Below are 26,587 nucleotides of genomic sequence, written 5' to 3' on the forward strand. Positions count from 1 at the left end.
GCGTGGAAGCACAGAACTCGTCAAAACCGGGTAAGGACCGCGGGCAGGCGGGCGCGCCCTTCGCCGTTCCCAGAAGTTACTTACTTCCGGGTTCGGTGACCAACCGGTTCGCAGGGACCGCCGCGAACCGGTTGAAACCCACCCCTGCCCCAGGACAACATGACCATCATAAATACATGCCGCTTGCCAAGTGTCTGAATTTTATCAGATAACCACAAGGATTCTGCAATGGTCATAAGTGTGAAAAATGATACACCCCCTTTTTTTCAGTGCAAGCAAACAGTCATTAAACAAATGGTCATAAGTCAAGGACTCTACCTATATTCCAATCAGGATCCACACAGTTTTAGTCTCGGTCCAAAATTAAAAACAAGGCGACTTCTTCCCTTTCACAACAAGAGGAGGAGGTTGAAAAAACAGCTGCCCATCAAAATGCGGTGCTAAAAAAAATCCTGTTCCATTTATTATTGTCCCACCACATTGTGAGGAAAAGCTCTGTCTCAAGAGAAATGCTTACCCTCTCCTGTGTGGTGAACTTCAAGCAGCTTCTCAGGAGGCTATAAATGTCCCTTGGGAAAAAGATTTTCTTCAAATTGTGCACAGATAACATAGGGAAGTGTCTTTGAAAGCACTGCTGTGCTCTAACCCCCTTTTTTTTTCACTTTAAACCAGGGGTGTCCAACCTTGGCATTTTAAAACTGGTGGACTTCAACTCCTAGAATTTCCCAGCCAGCATTCCAGGGAGTTGAAGTCCATACATCTTAAAGTTTCCAAAGTTAGACACCCCTGCTTTAAATCAGACCTGGCTGGAGCCTAGAGTTACATTTGTGAACAAGGCAGACATTTTTAACATGAAACTCCAAAAGAGTCCAATTAAAGAAAGGAATGTAAACCTAATGTTTATTTATTTATTTTTCAATTTCATCAAGACAAAGTCCAGCAGAGGCAGAAATGTTCTCGGCTCTCCCAAACTTCGTCTTGATGACGTCGCTGCAGCTGCCGGGCGCAGAAGGATGGAGGTAGCCAAAGCCGTGCTGAAGCAGCCCAGTGGGCGAGCAAACAAGCAAGGATCAGGCAGTCTGATCCTCCCTCGCTCGCTCGCCGGGAAGTGCAGAGAAGAGCGCGAAGCCCAGTGGAGGCAGGCAGGTTCTCCAGTCACTTTCACGGCTTTCCAGAGCGCCGAGAACCTTCCTGCCTCTGCTGGACTTTGCACACTCCTCGCGACTGCAATAGACATCCAGAAGCAGCGGGGGCTGTCGGGCTGGAAGCCCAAACCCCATTAGCCACAAAAGCTGCTTCTGGACATCTATTGCAGTCGCATGGAGAAGGGTGCAAAGTCCAGCGAAGGCAGGAAGGTTCTCAGCGCTCCTGAGAATCTTCCTGCTTTGCCGGTTGCCCAGGTGGCATGGTCCCCTGCGTGCAGCTCCTCCTCCTCCCTCCTCACTCCCAAAGGCTCTTCTCCTCCTTATCGGAGCTCAGCGGGAGCTGAGCACAAGGGATAGGAGGAAAACTACACCTTGGAAAACTTCGCCGGGAAAGGAGGTGGGGAACCAGTTGCGAGCAGGGATGGCCTGGAATGCTCCATGCTTTACTGGTGGCCACGTCTCTTAGGCAAATTTGGGAAGGTCTTAGGAGGCCGGCCGCATCGCACAAGCTACCGCCCGTGAGCGGTGATGGAACAGGTGGAGCAAGCAAGCGAGGGGACGGGGCAGGCACTCCGTGACAAACCTCTTCTAACCGGTATGGTAGATTTCTGGAAGCTCTTCTACCAAACTGGTTAGAACCGGCAGGAACCCACCACTGATAGGAACTTAAGTAGGAACCGTGGCACAGTGGTTAGAATGCAGTATTGCAAGCTAACTCTGTCCACTGCAAGGAGTTCAGTTCTGACTCAGCCTTCCATCCCTTCCGAGATCGGTAAAATGGGGATCCAGATTGTTGGTGGCAATATGCTGATATTATAAACCACTCAGAGAGTGCTGTAAAGCACTGTGTAGTAGTATATAAGTCTACTTGCTATTTCTATATCCATATTCCACAGCATGTAGCAGTCTCCATGTGAATTCTAGATTCGTCTTCCATAAGTTTTCTATTGTAAGGAGAGAGCTATTGTAAAGAGAGATCCAGCAATGCTTGAAGTTACTCAGAATTAGTCCCTGAACAACACCTCTAGGAAATTGCCCTTGAAAGAACAATGTTATGTCACCTCTGAAACTGCCTGTGGGAATGAGGACAAAAACAATAGCATGTGAGGTCCAGCAAACAATGTAATAATTAATTGCTATTAACTGGAGCTACTGTACTTTATATATATATATATATATATATATATATATATATATATATATATATATATATATATATATATATATATATATATATATATATATATATATATATATATATATATATATATATATTATATAGGGTTTCTGTCGTGATGGACTCTTGTGACGAGCCGATTGACAGATAATGGAAGCTGTTAGCTTCCTCCCATAATTGGGGCTTACCAGGGGTTGTGACACTATATAGTATATTTTTACTGTTGCCTTTGTTACACATTTTGTGTTATATTTGTGCTGATAAATAAATAAAGGGAGACTAGTATAGATCTATTTCAAGCTATTTAGCTCTCATCAGCTAGCCATACCCTTACTGGGATTCGAACCTGTGCTATATTACATCTTAGGCCAACGTCTTAGCCATTAAGCCACAAGTTCTCCTCCTTATCAGCTGAAGTCAGGGAAGAAGGTATATATTTAGTGTCACAACCCCTGGTAAATATATATATATATATATAAGTTCACTTATTCCCTAAAACTTCTGTGCCCTTCAAAAGCACCGGGGCGGGGGGGGTGAGCATGTCTCCAGCAATGGGGAAGGGCATGTTCTTCATTCTCAGAGCATCTCTTCAGAAACCCTGGGATGGGGGTAAAGCCTTAAATAATAAGAATGTCTATGTTGTACAAAGATTATATCTATCCCTCCTGTTTAATTGGGCAACTGCAATAAAGCCCTTTCTAAAAATAATTTCAGTGCACAATAGAAGACTCTTCCCTCCCCCCTCCCTCTCTCTTTTCTTCTCCACATTTTCTGATTCTTATAATGACCCTGCAAACACTAAATGTCATTTGAGTGCATTAAGCAGCAAACTCTCCAGTGACATAGCAATTACAGTTCTGAAATAGATTTGGTGTGTCATTGAAGATAAGGGTTTTGAAAGTTTCTGTTGTGATTATAGCTTGTAACTCCCACAAATAACAGGCTTCAAAATAAGAGGCTGCCAACAGGGCCATTGTGGTGTTTTCTCAGTGATGGCACGTAAATTGCTATTAATGTCCTGAGTGTACTTGAATATGCCAGTCTCCGGGCGGCAGCGTTGGCTCAGTGTCTCTCTTTATGCAGCTTGTCATTGTTGGGCTGATAATCTTCAGTAATTGCTGCTGCCTCTTGCCATGGTCAGAATGTGGAAGAGCATGAGCTGGCTGCATCTTCCAGGAGATGATAAACAATGAGCTGCCTGCCTTCCTATAAATAATGTGGGAGCAGAGCAAGCTGGGCAGATGTGCAGTCCCAGCAATATGGTTTGCTGGGATCTCATCCGGGAATGAGAGTGGTCCTTCTTAGGCTTGGTAAATCTGTAAGCCACCAGACCCAGAAACACCAGACATCCAGGCAAATGGGTTAGTCGAACTTCAGTCAACCTCTTGGAAGTGATTGCCTCAATCTTGTATTAAAAAGGTGCACTCCTGAAGACTGAGAGCAGAGCAGGGGTTTGCAGTTCTGGAAACCACTTAGATATTGACAAATATTACAAGTGGGGAAAACAAAACTTCAAACCGGGTTTTATTTCTGGTTTGCATCAAATGTATAGAGCAATGTGATCACGTGAGGAGAATTCCATCAGAGGTCGGAGCACAACATTTATTTATTTTATTTTATTAATTTGTATGCCGTTCACTCTCAAGGAGACTCAGGGCGGCTTACAAGTAAAAAAAGGGAAAGGGAAGGGCATACAAAAACAAGACAAGATTAAAAGATCCACAACATTCACAACTTAGGATGGGGCTGGACAAAATCAACAGCCCCAGGCCTGCCGGAACAGCCAGGTCTTGGTCGCTTTGCGGAAGGCCGGAAGGGTAGTAAGGGTCCGGATCTCCACAGGGAGATCGTTCCATAGGGCCGGAGCAGCAACAGAGAAGGCCCTCCCCCGGGGAGTCACCAGCCGACATTGACCGGAATCCGGAGGAGGCCTAGTCTGTACGATCTTATAGGCCTCAGGGAGGTAATTGGCAGGAGGCGGTCTCTCAAGTAGCTAGGTCCGATACCATGTAGGGCTTTAAAAGTAACGACTAGCACTTTGAAGCGTGTCCGGAGACCAATGGGAAGCCAGTGCAGCTCGCGGAGGATAGGTGTGACATGGGTGTACCTAGGTACACCCACTATCGCTCGCGCGGCTGCGTTCTGAGTTCACAGATTAGCTGTTCATTGGAAGGAACCCTTGTCCTTTTCATCAGAATGTGAACAGGTATTTCATTTCAGTGTGTAGAACTTGATCATTCTCAGCAAAAGTTAGTATCTGACCCTTCTTGATGTACTTCAGTTAGTCAAAATACTAATAATTCTTGAGATTTATTTGTTTAGAAAACTTGACACTGGTATATGGCCTTTTGTTTACTTATTTGTTTGTTTTTGCCCATGCTAATTTTCAGCCACATGACAGCTGAGCTGATCAGAGGATCCTTGAAAATACGTGCTTTATTTAGAATGGGGTTGATGCAGGAGGCATTTGATCACAATTTCTTATATTTTCAGGGATTGCAATTAAGCATCAAAAATTATTTGCACTGTATACAGCATATTTCAGCTTCCAAGAACAGATTTTAAAAGGTGCTTCTGTGGAACTCTTGGAATGAAAACTTTAAACAGGCTTTCTTCTCCTTTGGGATTTTAGCACTCAAGCATTCATCAGTTAATGATTTGCAATTTATTAGATGAATACTTAGTTGAAAAATATTGGTATGAAATAATAGAAGTACTCTACAGTATGTGTAATGTGCAATTTATAATGATTTAAGATTAAATTAAATATTAGTCGTACCTTTAAAGAAGAATGAACTTGGTGTATTTTGGAGAAAAATGGCTCTAATATAGAATTTTACTTGCTCTTGTATCTGACATTTCTGTTGAAGTTTAAAATTATTTCTTTCTTGCTGTTTTTTACCTTCTGAAAAGGTATTTACCACATAGAACTTCTTTGAGGTTAAATAAGAGCCCTCTTCAGTAATCTAGGATTATGCCTCAAATCAAAATGAGATCATGCTCCAGGTTATTTCTCCAAAATAATAACAGCAAGGTTAACTATGATTGTTTAATCTGTAATTTATATCACATGTTATTTGGCCTTCAGCTCTAAGATTGGTATAATAAGGACAACTATATTTAAACATGTGGCATCCTTATTTATGTATCAAGGGAGAGTGATGGTGTTTATATAGAGAGATCAAAAGGTGCATTGCAGACTTGTTCATCAGCTAGCTCTGAAAAGGAAGCGCACTGGGTTAAGAAGAAAGAGGCAGAAGGGGTGATGCATGAGAAGATGGTGGGGAGATGTTATTGACCCACATGAGCACATCCCCTTTCAGTAAAATTGAATCTATAGCAATAGCCCATCACCCATTTTTTGCAGATCCCAGTTCGGCAAACCATCATGCATCAGAAGTGTAATTTGTAGTACAGGTAGTTCCCAGTTTAAAATGAGTTTCATTCCCAAGGTCTGTCCTTAAGTCAACCTTGTACGTAAGCCAGAACAGCATTATTGACAATATAATACAAGTAGCATTGTGTAATGATCTTCAGCTATTGTTTATTTAACTTGAATCATTGTAAAATTAACTCAAATTTTGCTGCAGTAAACTCTGTTCCTCACTATGGGTCATGCTTAAACAGAGCCAATCTTAACCTGGGGACTTGCTGTATTTTTTTTAAAAAAAATGCATTAAGCTTATGATCAGGTGAACATAATATACTATTTTAAGAGCCTCTAAACTCCTTCCCCCCCCCCACAAAAAAAACCTCCCAAATTACTCACTCTAAAACGTGCAACTTGTAGCTTCCTAAGATCTCAGTGTATCACCATTACAGCTTCTGCAGCTCTAGGTGATTCAACAAAGAATAGGAAAGAAGAGTAAGGCTGTTGAAACAGATCACTGTTTCAACTCTACGCTATTCTTCACTTTAAATGTGAACAAAGTAGCAATTAGCAATAGTTCGACTTATATACCGCTTCATAGGGCTTTCAGCCCTCTCTAAGCGGTTTACAGAGTCAGCATATTGCCCCCAACAACAATCCGGGTCCTCATTTTACCCACCTCGGAAGGATGGAAGGCTGAGTCAACCTTGAGCCTGGTGGGATTTGAACAGCCGAACTGCTGAACTGCAGTCAGCTGAAGTAGCCTGCAGTGCTGCATTTAACCACTGCGCCACCTTGGCTCTATGCATATGGATAATTAACTGTGCCCGGCATCAGTGTTATTTTAAGTTCTACATTTCCATATAAAGCCAGCACCTAACATTGCACACAGCAAATACAGTAAAAAAATATATGCATAACTGACTTTGAAATCTAAACTGCAAGACCTGAAAAACACCAATCTAATCTGTGCAGTCTTTTTTCATAATGTAATTATGTTTTTGAATTAATGAAAAGCTGCAGAGCTGCTTATTTATTATATCTTACCACATAATGTGATAAGGAATACATGTTGAGCCCTCAGTGCACCTAATGTACTGTTTCTGGGAATCTCATTTTTACATTGCTAGATTGGGACTCTGGAAACTGCACATGTTTACATATAATAAACCATGAGTCTAGTTAACTAATAACTAAACTATTAAAATTATGCAACCATTTAAGGACAGAGATGCAAAATACTTTAGTTACAAAAATATTTTGGAGTAGGAGCTGAATTGGTTACTGTAGTCATTAGCAGGCTTTGACAACTGCCTGAAATATAACTTTATTTTGAAATATTTCATCTTTGTATGTTATAGAGGCATAAAGTTTGGTGTGACCATTTAGGCCATTGAGTGCAACCCCATATCACATTCAGAGTTCAGATTAAAGCATCCTAGATAGATAACTATCTAGTTTTTGTTGCGTCCTCCCGACGCAGCCGGCAGGCGTGGCCAGAGCCCGAGGTATCTGATTGGCTTTGGCGCGCCTGCCGGCCGGCGGAAAAAATACACACCTCCGATTGGCTACCCACCTGACAGCTGTCAAGTATAAATAGCTGTCAGGCGGGCTGTGTTGTTTGTTCGTGTTTCTGTTCTTGCTGTGTTGTTCCTGCAATAAAGTTCAGTTGAATTCACCTCAGGCTCAAGTTTTAAAAGTTTTCACTTGGACACTTCCAGAAAAAGGAAATCCCTCATCTCTCTGGCAAACTGATTCCACTAACTATAGGTAGTCCTAGACGTATAACTATAATTGACCCTGGAATTATAGTCATAAATCATTGTGGTCATCCAAGCTCTCCTCGTTGCAGATTTTTAGGGACCGTGCTGGTTAGCAAGCAACTACACAGGGTTGCCTCAGTGGGTGGGAGAGTCTGTGGGAGGCCAGCAGCCTCCAGCACATGGAACCTCTCCTCACCAGGCCTGGGTCCACTTACCTTTCTGTCATCCTACACATCAGCCACATTCTCATGGTGGTTCAGAAGCCTGCTTCTATCATGCAATGTGGAGAAGGGGGCCTTCAGAACCATCATGAAAACGATGGCCTTGCTAGGGTTTTCTTCTACAGAGATGAACGTGCAAAGCTAGCATTCTGAAAGGTTCTAAGACTCAGGGCCTTTAGTGTTTTCACTTCTGGAGAGAAGGACGCTAGCAAAATAGGTGGATTCTGGAGGAGAAAATGCTAAATTCTTTGAGTGTCAGCATTTCAGAGCTCCTCCATGCCTAAGTGTAGGACCTTACTTTTCTAACCACTTTCATCTTGCGCCCAATGCTCAAGTCTATCAAGATCCTTCTGAATCTTGACTCTATCTTCCAAAGTGTTAGCAATTTCCCCCACCTTGGTGTCATCTGCAAATTTGATGAATACCCCTTCTATCCCAGTGGTGGGATTCAGCCAGTCCGTACCTATCAGGGAGAACCGGTTGTTAACTTTCTAAGAGGTTCAGAGAATCGGTTGTTGGAAGAAATCTTCTTTTGTTTTTTTTTCTGCTTTACAGGGCTAATCCAATAAGGAAAGCAAGAAGGAAACATTCTGATGTTGTTTCTAGCTTAATCTTTATTGCCCTACCTACAGAAACTGCCTCTCCAGTTAATCCTTATTACATTATAACAGCTAAGGCAAAGTGCCCATCGACCTAAGTAATATTGAGTAGGCCATGCCCACACGATCACATGACCACTAAGCCCCACCTACCCCCCTGGTCATTAGGACAGAGAACCGGTTGTTAAATTATTTGAATCCCACCACTGTTCTATCCCCATATCCAGGTCATTTACATCAGTAGAATCTAACCTGGAGGTATTACGTATAATATACTCCTTACCCAGACTAACTTTGATTCTGCTTTTCAACTGGATAATGGACATTCAAATGGGAGTGAAATACTTCGACAATAACAAACTACTTGATTATATTCCATGCGATATTTTGAACTGCATTCTCATTAAATGTGGAACAGATAATAATACACAGCTTCATTATTGTCTAGAAAAAGATTCTGAGAATGTTCAGTTGGGGTTCCTTGTCAAAGCAGAGGGAGATTTCACATAGGACAAAACAGAGGGAGATTTCAAATAGGATTTTCTCCCGAGACTTGTAGTTTTCACAAATGAAGTTAATTAAGATGCGGAAGGGATTTTTACAGTTTTAAGATGACATAAAACTTATAAAAAATATGACTCCTGGTAACTTCATGTAATCTGCTTGGCAATAGGACAGAAATAAGTATTTTGCCTCTGGTTCCTTTCAAGATTTTTGGGGGAGAGAGGGTCTGATTTCCCCCTTTTTATACATCTGCTAATTTACAATAGTTCTCTTGATTTCATTTCCTTTTCGAATATAATAATTTTAGGGTACCACAAAAATGTTTTAATGAAGTGTTCATTATTCTCAGTTGCACTTATATCAGCACAAGTATTTAGTCATTCCTTTGGTATGCAAATGCAATGGGATCCAAACAGAGGTGGGTTCCTACTGGTTCGCACCGGTTCAGGCGAGCCAGTAGTGGTAACTGGGCCTGGGTGGCTGAACTGGTAGGGACGGCAGGCTGGCTATGCCCCTGAACCAGCCCCTGGTCGCTGCTTGCTCACCCACCCGACAAAGAATAGCAATAGCAATAGCAGTTAGACTTATATACCGCTTCATAGGGCTTTCAGCCCTCTCTAAGCGGTTTACAGAGTCAGCACATCGCCCCCACAGTCTGGGTCCTCATTTCACCCACCTCAGAAGGATGGAAGGCTGAGTCAACCTTGAGCCGGTGAGATTTGAACCGCTGAACTGCAGATAACAGTCAGCTGAAGTGGCCTGCAGTACTGCACCCTAACCACTGCGCTGCCTCTTTGAGTGCTGGAGGATCGGAGGCTAAGACTCTGCAGGGCGCCAAAAGGTCCTCGAGCCGCTGAGAAGAAAGTTGTGCATGCGCAAAGATAGCAGCAGTGACCGGAGGTCTTTTCTGAGCCAGCAGCTGAGTGGAAAGAAGCCTCTCAGCTTCCAAGTTCAGCAGCAGGCTCTGTCCCTTCACAGAGGGACCTTTCTCCTAGCCCAAGAAAGATCAAAAGGTGCAGAGCAGCCTTTAATGACAAAGCTAGTGTTGCCGCCTAGAGGTAAGAAAATGAACCACTGAGGAAAGGAGCCCCCTGAAGCTGCCAGCATTGTAGCCCCCTCCCCACCGCTTGGAGCTCCAAGCAGAAGAGGTCTTCTGCTGTTGCAAAGAAGTGGTGGCTCTGGGTGTGCCATGCTCGCTTTGTTCTCTTTGAGAGCCACTTTGCAAACAAGGTGCAATGTGGCTCTCAGAGAGAATGAAGTGGGCTTGGCGCAAACAGAACCGCCGCTTCTTCATAACAATCAAGGACGGAAGAGTTCGCTCAGAAACGATGCCAGTGAGGAAGGTGGCCAGAGTGAAGGGAGGCATAGCCTGAGCTCTCTGGGACAGGTAAAAAGTGTGGGGAGGTGAAGGGGAGCAGGAGCCACAGGAGGAGAAGGGTGGCAGCTCTTCTTCTTCACCCCTGCCCGGAGAAGGATGCTCCCAGTGCAAGGAGACTGAGAGAAGGAGCCTCAAGGCGGTTCTCCACCCTAACCCAGAGGCGGCCAGGGATTGCTCTCGCCCTCGGGCAACAGTTCTGCCTCCCCACTCAAGCCTGGCAAGGAAGTCTGCTCCTCCCACCCTCCCGTGGTAGATCAGTGGTAGGTTTAAAAAAAATTTAGAACCTCTTCTGTAGGTGTGGCCTGCTTTGTGGGAGTGGCTTGCCAGCCATGTGACTGGGTAGGAGTGGCTTGCTGGCCATGTGATTGGGTGGGAGAGGCTTGCCAGCCATGTGATTGAGTGGGAGTGGCTTGCCAGACATGTGACTGGGTGGGCATGGTCAACTTGTAAAATGTGGTGAAACTCACTTCACAACGCTCTTGCTTAGCAACCAAAATGTTGGCTCAGAAACTCCGGCATTTGAAGCATGCAAGTCTTAAAGCTATCAAATTACAAGACCTTTGCACCCCTAACCCTTTAGGGAAAAAAAACCCAGGGATGTTCAAATTTTACAGCTTTAAGACTTGTGGACTTCAACTCCCAGAATTCCTCCTCCAGCCATGTTGGCTCAGGAACTCTGGCATTGAAGCACGCAAGTCTTAAAGCTGTCAAGTTACAAGACCCTTGCACCCCTAACCCTTTAGAAAAAAAACCCAGGGGTGTTCAAACTTGATAGCTTTAAGACTTGTGGACTTCAACTTCTAGAATTCCTCCTCTCGTTCTTCATCTTGATGATGTGTGGGTGGGTGGGGGGAGGGAGCTGGAACCGGTTCTAAATGGCACTGTAGATTTGTGGAACCTCTTCTATAGAAGAGGTTAGAACTGGCAGGAACCCACCCCTGTGTCAGATCCTTCCAAGGAAGGAGAGAAAGAGAGAGAGAGACTTGGCTGAGCTGCCTCCCCAAGCTACAAGAAGCAGCAAGTACCAGGCCTTCCGAGTTAGCCTTAAACTCCACCCCACACCGCCTGAGAAAAGGAGCTTTATTTTCTCTCTTGCCCCGGGGAGTGTTGCAGTCTCTCCCCTTAACTGCTTCTTCTGGCTCAGGGAGAGGCAGCTCAACCGAGCCGGACTCTCTCTCTCTCTTCAGTTGCAGAGGGAAGTACCACTGAGGCTGGTGGGCAGGCAGCCAGAAAGAGCGCATCAGATTCTGTCCCATCTCACCCAGTTCCCTCAGATCCTGCGGGCAGCCACTTTGCCAAGCTGCCCTGGGATCACCCTGAGGAACAATCCCGGCAGTGGCAGTGAAACAATGCATCAAAGGACACTCCTGAGGCCAGTGCCAGCAGCAAGGACATGCTTCCCTCACGTGCTCTAAGCAGCCCCCCTGGGCTTGAGAGATGCCAGGCAGGGCAACCCACGTGCCGTTGAGACCCACAGCCAGCTCAGAGCACCGGTTCTTCCTCGCCTTGTTGCCTTTGCTGTTGTTTCTTCCCAGCTGGGAGTGGATAGGTTTTTTTTCTGCCAGGGCTGGAAGTGGTTGCAGTTGAGTCCTCGCAGTGATCAGCTGCTTTACCTTCCACAAAGTGGACTTAGAGCAACAGCCGGCGATGTTCCCTGTGTAATCGTCCCTAGATGGTCGCAGAGTTACCGGCTCATCGAGAGGCTGACAATGCTGGGAGCATCTGGTAGGGAGACCTTTTTTTTTTGCACCAGAGAAGAGAAGGAGAAAGCACTCTTTGCCCCATGTGCCCTCGCCTTACTCGGGCTGCTGCCTGGTTGTTTGCAGTGCTTTGCAGGCAGAGAGGGAATCTGGGCATGGCGGCATTCTAAGGGCTCCAGATCCACCGCCATCGAAGGAAAAGCAGACAGAAAGTTTTGCACCTCTGTAGTGCCTATAAAGCAGAAGCTTCTTCTTGGGCTGGCGAAAGGATTGGCAACTCTAGGCAGGTGAGCTTCTCCTGGGATCCCAGGCTAGAAAACCTCTTGTGGGGTGTAGCAGCCCAGTAGGGAGTGGAGTGGGGAGAGGCATCCTGCCAATATTGGGAAAGAAGGTGCGTGACAGCAAAGAGCGAAGGCACTCCCCTTCGCCCTTGGTGGTGGGGGCTGCTTTATTATGTGCCTCCTTTCTTTCTCCGGCCCCTCTTCTTCCCTCGTTTGCCCTGGTGGCACCCCGGTGGTAGCAGCCGAGCGAGGGAAGGAGATGAGTGATAAAGCAGCCCCCGCTGCGACAGGTGAAGGGGAGCACCCCTCCGGGCATCCTCTTGTCTCTGTTTAAACCCCCCCCCCCGTTTCTTCAGTCCTTGTCGCCAGGCAATGCAGGGGAGAAGCGGGAGGAAAAGCAGCAGGAGGCAGGTGGGCGAAAAGAAAGAGAGAGAGAGAGGAAAGAAAAATTCACCCGCCTGCATGCTATCTTCACCCAGGCAGGCGGTGCAGGTGCTGCTATGACATGTGTCTGGCTGCATTCGCCTCAACAAGCAAAGGAGGCCCTGACCACAAACCACCCGCTTGCGTTCAAAGCAGCCCGCCACCCCGTAAGAGCTATTTGGAGGGTGTGGGAAGGTCTCTCCCAAGACCGGCTTGTTTCCTGCCCTCCGGTGACAGTCCGTAAGGGGGGGGCACAGACCTTTTGGTGCTGAAGTAGAAGTAGCCGCAGTGGCTTCTTTGCCAGCCTCCCCGCCGGCAAAACAAAAAATTTCACCGGTTTGGTGGGCATGGCTAGGTGGGGGAGCATGTGACTGAGTGGGCATAAGAGTGAGTGACATCAAGTTGGCCATGCCCCCCACCTAGCCACGCCCACTGAACTGGTAGTAAAAAAAAAATTGAAACCCACCCCTGGATCCAATGCATCCAAAATCTTGCTTTTTGTTGAAAAATCTAAAGTCTAAAAATGGAACTTTTGATTAAGACATTCAGACAGGTTTTCATTATTTAGAAAACATAAAATCTCTGTTTCTTTGTTCTGTCTTTAAATTTTGCATACCAATTTGACATTGGTATGCACAATTGATATTGTCCATGATAGAAAGTGTCCTCACATTACTGCATTATAGTACGGTATGCTGGTTTAACTGCTGCAGACAGGAAGGCACTACAGAGAGTGATCAATTCGGCACAAGAAACCATTGGTTGCCCTCTTAACACCACTGGATGACATCACCAGGTCTCACTACTTTACTAGCATAAGGAAGATACTCAGAGATGATTCACACCCTGGTCAGTGTCTCTTTGCATTTCTGCAATCGGACAGAAGACATCGAAGCATAGCCACCTGAACAAATAGGTTTTGTTAGTTTCTATCCCTGGACTGTCAGACCAGTGGTGGGATTCAAATAATTTAACAACCAGTTCTCTTCCCTAATGACCAGCTAGGTAGATGGGGGTTCGGTAGTCATGTGACTGTGTGGGCGTGGCCAACTCAACGTTCCTCAAGTCGATGGGCGCTTCGCCTTAGCTGTTACAATGTAATAAGGGTTAACTGGAGAGGCATCTTCTGTAAGCAGGACAATAAAGATTAGGCTAGAAACAGCAACAGAATGTTTCCTTCCTGCCTTCCTTACAGGATTAGCCCTGTAAAGTGGGAAAAAACAAAAGGAGATTTCTTCCAACAACCAGTTCTCCAAACTGCTTAGAAAGTTAACAACCGGTTCTCCCGGATAGGTGCAAACTGGCTGAATCCCACCACTGTGTCAGACTCTTAAACACAACCACAATCACTCCATGCACAAGCAGAAATGTATGACTAGTTTTTTCTTTTTCCTAATTACTTGCATAGGGATTATTCTTTATACTATTTATGTTGTTTGTATTTTTTGTCATAGATTGCACCGGTGAGGGTAAAACAAATTTTGTTGTATACATGATGTACAACGACAATAAAGGCCATACTATACTATACTATATTGATAACAAGTATTAATTGTGACTGTGTCCTTTTTTTTCTCAAAATTTAACGGCCAAATCTAATAATGTAGGTTTTTGTGATGCTGAAAAAGCTATTAACCCAAATCAAGATGTTAATAAAAGTTAGCATTAGAAATATTGCCATTGGGTGGAAAATAAATACATATCCCATATAAAAATACAGAAGAGTGTAATGGATGTTCGAATATGTTTACTAATTTTTTAAATAAGAATTGACACAAAATATTAAGTATTTGGGGATTTATATTCATTTTGAATAGTTTATACTAACCCAAATGATAAAGCCCACCTATCAATATATCCAAAAAACATTTTTGAATAATCCATTCATGTTTAACATTTCCAAGTACCATTAATTGGAAGTAATAATGAAGACTTCAAGACTGGACTACTGCAATGCACTCTACATGGGGCAGCCTTTGAAGAGTATTTGGAGACTACAACTCGTCCAGAATGCAGCCGCGCGAGCAATTGTGGGTGCACCTCGGTACACCCACGTTACACCTATCCTCCGCGAGCTGCACTGGCTACCGATTGGTCTCCGGATACGCTTCAAAGTGCTAGTCGTAACTTATAAAGCCCTTCATGGTATTGGACCTGGGTACTTGAGAGACCGCCTGCTGCCAATTACCTCCCATAGACCCATTAGATTGCACAGGGTCGGCCTCCTCCAGGTTCCGTCTACCAGCCAATGCCATCTGGCTACCACCCGGGGGAGGGCCTTCTCTGTAGCAGCTCCGGCCCTTTGGAATGAACTCCCTGCGGAGATTTGGACCCTCACCTCTCTCCAGGCCTTCCGGAAAGCCGTCAAAACCTGGCTGTGCCGGCAGGCCTGGGGTTGATGAGTTCCCCTTCCCTCTCGACTTGTATGGCTGTATGACTCTTGTGTATTTTAATTACGTGTAGCAATAGCAATAGCAGTAGACTTATATACCGCTTCATAGGGCTTTCAGCCCTCTCTAAGCGGTTTACAGAGAGTCAGCATATTGCCCCCAACAATCCGGGTCCTCATTTTACCCACCTCGGAAGGATGGAAGGCTGAGTCAACCCTGAGCCGGTGAGATTTGAACCGCTGAACTGCTGATCTGCTGATCTAGCAGTAGCCTGGAGTGCTGCATTTAACCACTGCGCCACCTCGGCTCCTAATAATTTTTTGTGTATTGTGTTTGTATCCCCTTTTTCCCCTTTTGAGTTGTTTGCCGCCCTGAGTCCCTCCCACAGAAGGGCGGCATACAAATAAACTAAATCTTAATCTTAATCTTAAGTGGTTTTCCCTCAGAGAGAGACCTGAAGTTCTGTATACAATTTAGATACCACAGTTTAAGGAGGTAGGCAAACATTTTAGAGATGGGTATTTGGAAACAAGTTGTATGAATGAAAGAGAGTGGAAGAGCTGTATGTACTTAGCCTAGAAAAAGACATGAACAGTGGCATATTGACATCAAAATGAGTACATGGTGTTTCATGATCTCATGCAAAGAACTGCAACTTAGCCTACATTTACAATAATTGATGAGGTGCATAAGTCATGTCGCTGCATGTTATTATTTCCTTTTTTCAGGCACCCATGATTCTGATTGAGAAATGACAATACTGTTGTAATACCTAAGGACTATCAAGTAGAATAAGGCAATCCTAGATCTAATGTATGTAGTATGTTGCAAAAAAAGAGCAGAAACTGCTTGATGATAAGATCATTTCCATCCCTGGTAGAATTTTTAAGAGTTAGAGAATTCTGTAGTTCTGCATTTGTTGGAATTATTTAGCGACATTATCACTTTTGGATCCTGAAGAATCTATGAATTTAAATCACAGCTCTGCTGGAATCCTTTATGATATTCTACAGGGTATAGTGGTGGGGATTATAGCTGAAACCAAGACTGCTAGCTCTTATCTTACCTTGATTTTATATTAATCATAAGAAGTAATATTCTGGTAATATTTTTTTTCTACAAAAGAAGAAAATACTTCAGTAACTGTGAACCAGAGTTATATAAACTTTGAATAAAACAGCTATGGTGAAAATAACATTAATGCAACAATAATACACTTGTGTAAGTTTCATTATAACCCCATAATAGTGATTCTACTGTGCTTCCATCTGTCATTTGCAATCTGTACTGCACACCTCTGTTGCTTTATGTATAAATAAGAGTGACTGAGAGTCGTAGTTTCTTAATGTCTTATATTGCTTGCTAATTCTGGTTCACCGACAAATGTGCGCTTGACAAAAGCGCGGCGATGAAACCGCGGCGAGAAAACCGCAAGTTTGAAATCGCACTGATGAACGAGCGCAGAAGCGTGGCGACAACAGCGTGCCGACGAAAGCGTGCCTTTAACAAACAAGTAATAACAACCTAGTAACCCTAACTCTAAACCCAACCCTAAACCTAACCCTAAACCTAACCCTGAACCTAACCCTTACCTTAACTTAAATCACGCTTTTGTGGGCGTGGTTTTGTTGGTGCGTTGTTGTGGGCGCGTTTATGATGTTGCAGTTTTTTTCGCCGCGGTTTCATCAGCGTGCTGTTGTCATGCGTGCATTTGTCGGGTCACGGCTAATTCCATGTCTGATACATGAAAGAACAGCCTGTAATACGCTACCAATGGCTGATGCTGTGGTAACAATAGACTGACACCTTTTAGATTTCTGTCACCTGAAGATGAATGTGGCAGGCCAGCACTGACCTGGTGGTCCTGAGCAGCAAGTCCAAATAAGGGAGTGGAAGAAGAGGTCCTCCCTGCTGCTGCTATAGAATAGAATAGAATAGAATTTTATTATTTGTATGCCGCCCTTCTCCGGGAGGACTCAGGGCGGCGAACAATTCAAGGGGGAAAAAGGGGACCATAAAAAAACAAAATACAAATAATAAAAGTAAACAACAGTCACACAACCATACATGTCGAGAGGGGAGGGAACTCATCACCCCCAGGCCTGCTGGCAAAGCCAGGTTTTGACAGCTTTTCGGAAGGCCTGGAGAGAGGTGAGGGTCCGAATCCCTGCGGGGAGTTCATTCCAGAGGGCCGGAGCTACCACAGAGAAGGCCCTCTCCCGGGTAATAGCCAGGTGGCATTGGCTGGTAGATGGCACCCGGAGGAGGCCAACCCTGTGAGATCTAATGGGTCTGTGGGAGGTAATTGGCAGCAGGCGGTCTCTCAAGTACCCAGATCCAATACCATGAAGGGCTTTATAAGTTACGACTAGCACCTTGAAGCATATCCGGAGAAACCTTGTAGTGTGGAACACCTCATTGTGATGGCCACTGATGGATTTCTTTCTCTCTCTTAGGCTAATGGAGGTTGGCAAGATGCTACAACTCCTTCGTCGGTGACTTCCCCCACAGAAGGCCCTGGCAGCGTTCACTCTGATACCTCCAACTGATCTCCCAGCAATCCAGTATCCCCGGCTGCTCCCACCCTGTCCCAGGCAGAGGTGGGGGTAGAGAGGGGAGAGTTTTTTTCTCCTGTTGATACCAGCAGGCTGGATTCAGAGCTGACTGGCCCACCCAACAGGAGTATCCTTCTCTTCTCTCTGTGGGGATGCTTTTTCAACCAGTCTGGACACTTCTTTATACTCTCTTCCCTTTCTTTTCTGGGTAGAAGCCACCTTTCCTTTTACCATCACCATTGCCTGTCCTCTCACAGCAAAATAATCAGAAGGGGAAAAAAAAGCATCTGAAAGCATTTGTACTTTTTATGTTGTTGCTGTTGTTGTTGTTGTGGTTGTTTTTTTTATCCCAGTGTCAATCCCTCCAGCCTACCAAGGCATCTGATTGCCTCCTCCCATTTCTCTGGTGTTTTCACTACCTCTTTTTAGGAGCCATCTAAACTCTTCCCCTTGGCTTTTGGGCACCATACCTCCTCCATACGAGACAATGATCTGTTCCTTTAAGATCCTGAAACTTTGGTGAGTTGCCTTCCAGGACAATCCCTGTTACAGGTTGGATAAATGCAATCCAGGTGCTGCACGATATGGCCATAACATGCCATATGGTTACAAGATAGGAAACTGTTAGCAAAGCTACTCTTTGCCATCCCTTCATGTCTCCTATCCACCCTAGATTTGAACCTTACCACTTCTCAATTTGGTTGTTCCACATTTTCAGTGGAACTGTAATTAGGGCTGTGTGCATCGTTCTTCATGAAGGAAATGCATAGTTCAGTGTTTCTCAACCTTGGCAACTTGAAGACGTCTGGACTTCAACTCCCAGAATTCCCCAGCCAGCTGGGGAATTCTGGGAATTGAAGTCCAGACGTCTTCAAGTTGCCAAGGTTGAGAAACACTGGCGTAGTTGCTTAGTATAACATGATGCAAGTACAGTAAATCTGGGTAGTAAATTATCTTTTCCTAATTTGGGTTCTACAAATCACATTTTACTGATGCAAAAAAAAAGACTTTTACATTTTCATTTGAAAATGTAAGAAGAGAGCAATAAAGACCTGTGCATGGCACTCTGGTCTTCATTCTTAAATCCTCTGATTTCTCAGCTTTATCCAAGCATCATGTGCCTAGGTAAAGCTTAGGTATTCAGAAAGGGAGGGCGTTATGTTCACAATAAAGCTGCAGAAATTGCAGCTTTCATTACACTCCTAATTTACCAATATCTGTTACACAGAGAAAGAAATCACTGGGAAATTAGTTCCAAGCTGCTAGAACATTCAAATTGCACTAGTAAATATTTGGACCTTTGTGGCTTTACATATTATAATTTGATTATACATCCTTGCTAAAATCGTGGTGTTGCCCCAATTGTGAAAAAATATATATGGATTGACGCTTTACTTCTAAACAAAACTTTTCCTGCTAGAAAAAACAGTAAAATTGGTGGGTGGGATAAAATGGGGAGAAGATAAATGGAAATGAATATTGGAAAATACATGTTTGCATGGTGACCTTAAACAGTTGCCTGTGCTCCAACACATTTCTCCAGAATAAGATGAATTGGGTTGCCTCCTAGTCTTGAACCTGAGGACTGATCTCCTTTCAGCAAAGCATGTTCAGGGGAACATCCCAGTGGATTGACTGTGAAAGGCATTAAATAACCTAAGGTGATCTGGGCTTAGTAATTACATATAAAATTTCAGGCACCCATGTTTAAGAACGGTACATTCTCTGTCCAGGACGATGCTGATATTGCAGTGTAGTTACAGCACACTAAGCTTTCTTGGCTCCAATTGTTATTATTCCATCCTGTCAATAGAAAAAGGGTTTTCTATTTAGGATCATTGTGAATTCAAACTCATAAATAATCCAGATTAGTTAAAATTACAAATAATTTTGTGAACAACATAAGCAATTTTGTCTGGAGGGGATGTTGAGACCCTGATGCTTCTTATTAGAAATCCATGGTTCTCTTGGTCCTTAATAGCCTGCATTATTAACCTGCAGAATTAAATCCAAGTAAATTAGAGGCACTGTACAAAAGCAGTAGATTTAGTGGAGAAACAAACATTTCATAATTTTATTGTGATGGTTGATTTGAGCAAAGAACTCACTTTTCAAAGCAACCTGTCCACCCTTCAAATGACTCTGCCAGAATGATTTCATATGGGTTTTGGGACTTCCTTAGCAAATGCAATAGCCATAAGGAGCTCTTCTAGTTACTAAGCACATTAGAAAGGGTCCCAGAAGGGACATGAAACAACTCAAGGCAAAATGCAGCCACCTCCCACAGGCCTAGCATGGCTTTTAAACTAGGATTATTTTAAAGAAAAAGGCAAAAACAAGAAGCAAATACTTGCTAAGAGGTTAAAGGCTTAGCATCTAACACAGTCTGTAATGAGATGGAAATGAGGAAAGAGATTGCAGAAGTAGATAGAGATGGCATTTGGTGGGCAGTGTCTTATGGACAAAGAAATACATGCAAAATACAGTTGACCACATCAAAGGTGATACTTAATTTTAGTACATGAGGGTAAAATAATAGATAGGATTATCTAGTGCAGTGTTTCTCAACCTTGGCAACTTGAAGATGTCTGGACTTCAAGTCCCAGAATTCCCCAGCCAGCGAATCTTCAAGTTGCCAAGGTTGAGAAACACTGACCTAGTGTGCAGATGAAATATACTTTTGCCAAATGTTAGGTGCATCAGATCTTGGCCACACAAATCCAGACCACAACAAAGAATTGAAGCTTCGGGTTTCTCTGCTGCCATCTCGTGACCATGTGAATTCATGCAGCCAAGATGAGTTATCCTTGACGAAGGCCAGTGTGTGCAGGGACTTGAATATTTGTTTAATGTAATTAAGCGTAATTAGGTTAATTGCAATTAATTACATTAATTGTGTGATCTTTATCTAAAGTGTCTATTGGTAACTTTCATAAAGACCACTTACATTGCTGTGATAAATGAAAATAGGACGTAGTCTCCTAAATGGAAGTTTTATTCAACTTCCATTTATAGACAGTGTTGTGCAGTGTTATTTATTAACCTCATTTCAAACTATTACCTGGACTGCAATTTGCGTAGCAGACTACAATTGTCTGGGAGGGGGGTAAAAAGAGATGGGACTGCATTTATCTGCCTGTAACAATATATCTTTCTATTATGGTCTGTCATGGTATGGTACTGAACTTCTTAATGGTACATGCACTGGTAGTAATTCTTTGCATATCCAGATTTACTATTTTTATGTTGATTATGTAATACTGATATTTTTGCTTAACTGTCAGCTACCTTCTCATGGATTTGGTTCTTTATTTTCTGCCCAGAAAAAACCCAACTTCGATACCAAAAACAAAACAAAAAAAAATAAAAAAAAAGTGCAGAAACTTTAAAAAAAAAAAGAATCCTAAAAAAGGTTTTTAAAAAAATTAAAACGTTCAATTCTTTCAGCTTTATTAACATTTTCCATTGTTTCTTGCAATTTGTGTCTCGTTCTTTGTAGTATTGATGATAATGAACATTTGATAATGAATGTTCTTGTATATTCAGATAAAGGAAAAACAAAACCAAAAAAGCAGTCTGAATTTAATAGTGTTTATAAAAATAAAAAGTTACCCTTAATAGCACGCATCAAAGGACAGGCAGCCCCCATCCTGTCCTGTGGCAAAAAAGAGCTTCATACCTGTATAGTTTTTAACACCAAGTTACCTACATTTGCTCTCCTTTGGTTTCCATTTTTAATGCATTTGTGAATTAGTTCAAGAATGGTAGACAAGTGTAGAGTTGTGCACATTCATTTCCTGTTACACAATGTTTTAAAAGAAGTGACAGTAATTCATTTTGTAAAACTTTTAACAATGGTTGGAATAGTGAGCATAATAGGTACACTTAATACTTTGTTTACTAACTTTGAATGCCAGAAGTGACATTTTCATTATCTTCTGCATAAATTTTAAAAGGGGCTTTTATTTTAGGCCCAATCCACTGGTAGGTTCTCCAGCATAAGCCTTCCCTGAAACAAATGGAAGCTGTACAAGGGCTTTTGCTGTGCAGCTTCAGTTTTTTCAACAAGGCTTATGCAGGATACTAGATTCATCTCTTTTACTTTTATCTCTCCCTCCCTCCCTCTCTCTCTCCCTCTCTCTCTCTCTCTCTTTGTCAAACTATGGCCTTGAAAACATATTTTCCAATTCCCTTCTTAAATCTTTTATTGCCTTTAAAGTGATGTGAAAAGCTTCTTTAGCAAACAGAAAAAAAGATATTATTTTCCCTCAAATGTGCTTAGTTTATATAAAGTCAACACTCTTGTTTATTAGTCTGATGCCAATAAGATGTGTTGGGACTAGAGATCCTAGAATTTGCAACCAGAATAGCCAACATCTCATGTAGCATAGTTGGTAGGTGGAAAACTGCCTCTGGCTGAAGGCTGAAAATAAGACCTGGAGTGATGAGCATGGTACTTGAACTACTCAACTTCCTGAAATTTATCTAACCTTCATTGTCACCTGGCTTGTTTGACAGTAATGATGAACTAAACTTTCTGAGGACTCCCACCTGGGATGTCTGGCTGCTTGGTTTTCCTGAACAGTTTTGAGAAGGCTAGAGAAGGTCCACATCAACTTTCTCCATGGAATATGAGGATGTAGAGCATTGCTTCTACTGCCCATCAGGTTACCATCGGGTGATGAGCAGTGCAAGATGCGATATTTGTGCCCTTTTAAGCAAAGATGATTTAACCTACTGTGGTGGCACAGTAGAATACCGTATTGCAGGCTAATTCTGCCCACTGCCAGGAGTTCAATTCTGACCAGCTCAAGGCTGACTTAGCCTACCATCCTTCTGAGATGGGTAAAAGGAGGATTCAGATTGTTGGAGGCAATATGCTGACTTTGTAAACTGTCCAGAGAGTGCTGTAAAATGCTATGGGCAGTATATAAGTCTAAGTGCTATTGCTATTGCTACACAGGAAATTATAATTAGTAGGGTGTAGGATTACTGTTGCCAGAAGGGTGTAGGGTTACTCTTTGCTACTTGCCAAGATGGCAGATGAGGGGAGAGGTACTCATCCACAGTTGCCTGATCTCTGCAACAATTATGTTCTTTATGAAGTGAAAGTGCTAATTCTTTTTGCCACAGCCGATCTTCCTTGCCACCACCACATAATGTGAACCAGCGTTCTGCTCTAGTGCTTGTAATTTCCCTCCCTTCCCCATGTCCTGATTTTCTGTGCAAAAGTAAGTTCCAGGACTCACTTGGGGTACTAACCAAAGCTGCTGATCTGCCAGCTGCTCCCCAGTCATGCCTGTATTTAGAAAGGAGAACAAGAGTGGTGGGCAAGCATATTGGAAATCACTAGGCGAAGGGTGTCCCCTTGTGCCACCAATCATCACTTACAGGCTGTACCACCTGCCTAATGAGGGAATGCTCATAAATGCAGTCATATGTTTAAAATACTATCTAGTCAGATCTCTTTATTGGTACTATATTTTTAAGATTAAACAGTAGATGAAAAGTACTATTTCATCCTGTCTTCTTAAATACTTATCTAAATGACTTTCTGGGAGATGCTCGTCAATCTTAATTCAAGGACAACTTTGGTCCACAATTGAGCCTGGTTTGCTAGTACAACTCTTGCTATTTTCTCTCATTTCTGTCAATTATCAGTACCTTTGTTAAAAGAATCATTAATGAAGAAATTATCATAGTGGGGAACAAAGCAATAACTAAAATCAATTATGAAAGAAAGTATGAAATTTCATTGCCCTTGCTGTTCAAAAAGCACTTTGACATCACAACTCCAGTTTGGTGGATTTTGGAATGCTAAGACAATTGTGTAAATATTACTAAAGAGTGCCCCATGATCAGGGCGAAGGGCTAGGGTAACTAATTGCATCATTAGCATCAAGGATATGCTCCCTTATCTCTCAGTTTAGAATGAGAGCAAAATAATTAGCATTATTTGTCCTCACTGCCATAATGGGTTAAATCTGATTAGCTACCTCGTGATATGACATCATCACATGTAATGTGATTCCTGATTTGCTGAGCCAAAGATGCATTCTTCTATAGCCTCATTTTTCAGACTATGAAAGTAGAAGAGGAAGGTTCCTGGAAAGTTTCAGAGTTCAGAGATTTTGCTGGGGGAAATGCATGTTGCTTTTTCAAACCAACAAAAACTCTTCTGTCTCTACTTCTTTATTCAACATGTACTTACTTCCAACGAGACGTTGTAGGGCAAAATTACATTCTGTATACAATGTTGAAAACAATGTTTGTATTGGTTTTGGTGGTTTGTTTTGGATTTTAGGATATTTTTTTTCATCTATGGGGAAAAACAGTTTCTAACTGCCCCCATTTTGCTGAAGTTTTGGAGACTTCCCGTTTTTTTATTTTCAAAGAAAAGGGGAGGATAGACAAATTGCATCTGTAGTACATCCAGTTCTTTCTTAGGCTTTTAAAATAACAGTCTTGATAGTATTTAATCCTGAAAAAGCATCCTTTCTAATTTCAGATTTAGGGTCACACAGGAAAGGAATACCAAACCCAACCCACAACACACACACACACACACACAAACTACAAATAAATATGGGAACTGTATTTTTAAAAATGGAAAATGCAAAGGTACAGAGATCTCTTTGCTCCCTTCCCTTTATAGGCAAACAAATAATAATAATCTGATTTGAGTTGGATATACCTGCACTCTGTTGTTTAGACAGACACTAACAAACATCTTCTAACTACAAGGAAAAAATCTCTGATTATGCTGAGTCAGTAGATTTACAGACCCGGGCTCATGTCTAAAAGACAAATTGTATGCTCTTTGGATCTACAGTACCCTGAATCCAATTATTTGTAGATTTAAGATAATCCCAGTCCACCTTAGTGTTTCCTGTTTTTACTATACCTTACCAGAGAGAAATCTCAAACTGGTAAAAGTATATTGCTGTGCAATTCACACTGCATGGAGAAAGCAGTGTCTAATCCAAATTCTCATTTGTTCAAAATGTTATCTTTTTGACTGATAGCCATTGCTTCTCAGAAAGAATCAGGGAGTCAAAGTGATAGTGCTTTCAAAAGTGATATAACAGGAATCAGTCAAAACTTCTCCCTGCAGCAAGGAAAAATCCAAGGCTCAGTCTGGTAGGAGGGATTTATAGGACGGGACTCATTTAGGGCATGAAATTTGATATATGATTCAATATTTCAAAAACTGAATCTGTAAAACAATGGATGGCAACACTGTTTTTTTCTTTATTTGCAAGGTATGATGAAGTTTTCACATCACTCTTTGCATTGGCCCCTTATTTTTCCCGTGCAATCTTGTTTGCATAAAGCTTTTAACATATAATTACCATTGTTATTATCAAAATGTATCACATTGTTTGTTCTTAATCAGGATGCCTTTTGTTTCTTGCAAAGATACCCTGCTGTATTTTCAATTGCTCTGTCTTTTCTTATGTTTCCAATAATTTCTCAATATTAAGAAATATTTGTTTTGCTTTGATTTACATCAAGTTTTCTGCTCCCTTAAAAATAAGGCCTGTGTCTTTTGGATCTCCGTTGAAACTTTTCTGTTTATAATAATACTAACAAGATGTAGGTTTTACAGTCTCCTGATTTGTATTGCTACTGCATATTCCAAATAAATTGTTTCTTTTGTTGCAAAAACTGGTGTATGTCTTGTACAGAAAAAAACTTGTCTTCATCCAAAATTCTTTTTTAATATATATTTATTTTGGGGGTTTTTTGTTTTTTTTTCCCTGTGTAAATGTGTTTTATTTTCCATTTTCATTTTCGTACAGTCACACATATACTGTACAGAACCGGGGCCATATAACATTAAACAATAAACACAGCCATTTCTCTTGTCAATAATACCCCCCAAAATAGAAACCCAATGTACCTCTTCGACCCTCCATACACCCTTTCTTTCTATATATTTATTTTGTTTTATCAACAAGAGTAAAATACAAAACAAAAAACAGAAAAACATACATCCAACAGTAATAACAACAAAGAATGTGTAAAAAGGGGGAAAAAATGACCCAATTTTCAAATAAAAGTAACATTAAATATAAAGAATCCACCATGGCTAGATGCTAAAAAGAATATACCGTATTTTTCGGACTATAAGATTCACCGGACTATAAGATGCACCTAAATTTACAAGAGGAAAACAAGAAAAAAATAGGTGTTGGCCTCCACGCATCGTGTTTTCGCCCTCCCTGGTCCCGGAAGATGCACTCTGCAGTGCATCGCATGGGCCATTTTTGCCATAAACAGGTTTGTTTTGGGGCTCCCAAGCCCTCCATGCGTCATGTTTCAATCTTCCAGGCCTCTAGAAACACCCAGCAGTGCTCTGCACAGCCCATTTTCGCACCAAACACACCAGTTTTCACCAAAAACATGCTTGTTTTTGTCCTGCAGAGTGCTTCTTGAGGCCTGGTGAAAATGGGTCATGCGGAGCACTACAGAGTGCTTCTGTGGGCCTGGGAGGGCAAAAATGCGACATGCGGAGGGCTTGGGAAAAAAACAGGATTTGTGGAACACTGCAGAGTGCTTCTGGGGACAAAGGAGGGCAAAAACATGATGTGTGGAGGGTTGTGCGGCAAAACCCGCCCATATTCAGTATATAAAATGCACCTAAATTTTCACTCACTTTTAGGGGGGGAAATGTGTGTCTTATACTCTGAAAAATATGGTAATTAAAAAAAATCTCTGATGGATTCTCTTCCCCTTACATAATGGGTCTATAAACAGTTATAAGCTTTTCCATCATTATTTAATAAAAATTACTGTATTAAATAAATATTCCAAATGGGAAAGTCTCAGTATTCAATAATCTCTAATAATCAAATCAGCCCAATATCTAATCATAATATATATGTGAGAAATTTTTTTAAAAAGTCAACAGGTTAACAGAAACATTACATTAATCTTCAAATCCCTTTGTTAAACATCTGTTATTGTATTTTAACGTGTAGAAAGTCCACAAATGGCTTCCAAACTCTTATAAACGTGTCCAGTCTATTGTCTCTAATCAAGGCAGTTAATCTCGCCATCTGTGCAACAGTAATTCAG

At 42.4% G+C, this 26,587-nt stretch overlaps 1 protein-coding gene across 3 annotated transcripts in view; it reads left to right on the forward strand.

Annotated features, from left to right (window-relative positions):
- Positions 1-18,301, forward strand: part of PBX1 (PBX homeobox 1) — a 304,350-nt gene extending 286,049 nt beyond the window's left edge. For all 3 annotated transcript variants that reach the window (XM_014075009.2, XM_014075011.2, XM_014075010.2), the window contains one exon: positions 17,408-18,301. In XM_014075009.2, coding sequence (XP_013930484.1) covers positions 17,408-17,500 — 93 coding nt within the window. In that variant the 3' untranslated portion in view covers positions 17,501-18,301. The remainder of the gene's footprint in view (positions 1-17,407) is intronic.
- Positions 18,302-26,587: the final 8,286 nt, after the last annotated feature.

This window comes from Thamnophis sirtalis, unplaced genomic scaffold, assembly GCF_051295495.1.
Source record: "Thamnophis sirtalis isolate CommonGarterSnake01/CBP01778 unplaced genomic scaffold, rThaSir2_p1.2 scaffold_12, whole genome shotgun sequence".
NCBI classification, from domain to species: Eukaryota; Metazoa; Chordata; class Lepidosauria; order Squamata; family Natricidae; genus Thamnophis; species Thamnophis sirtalis.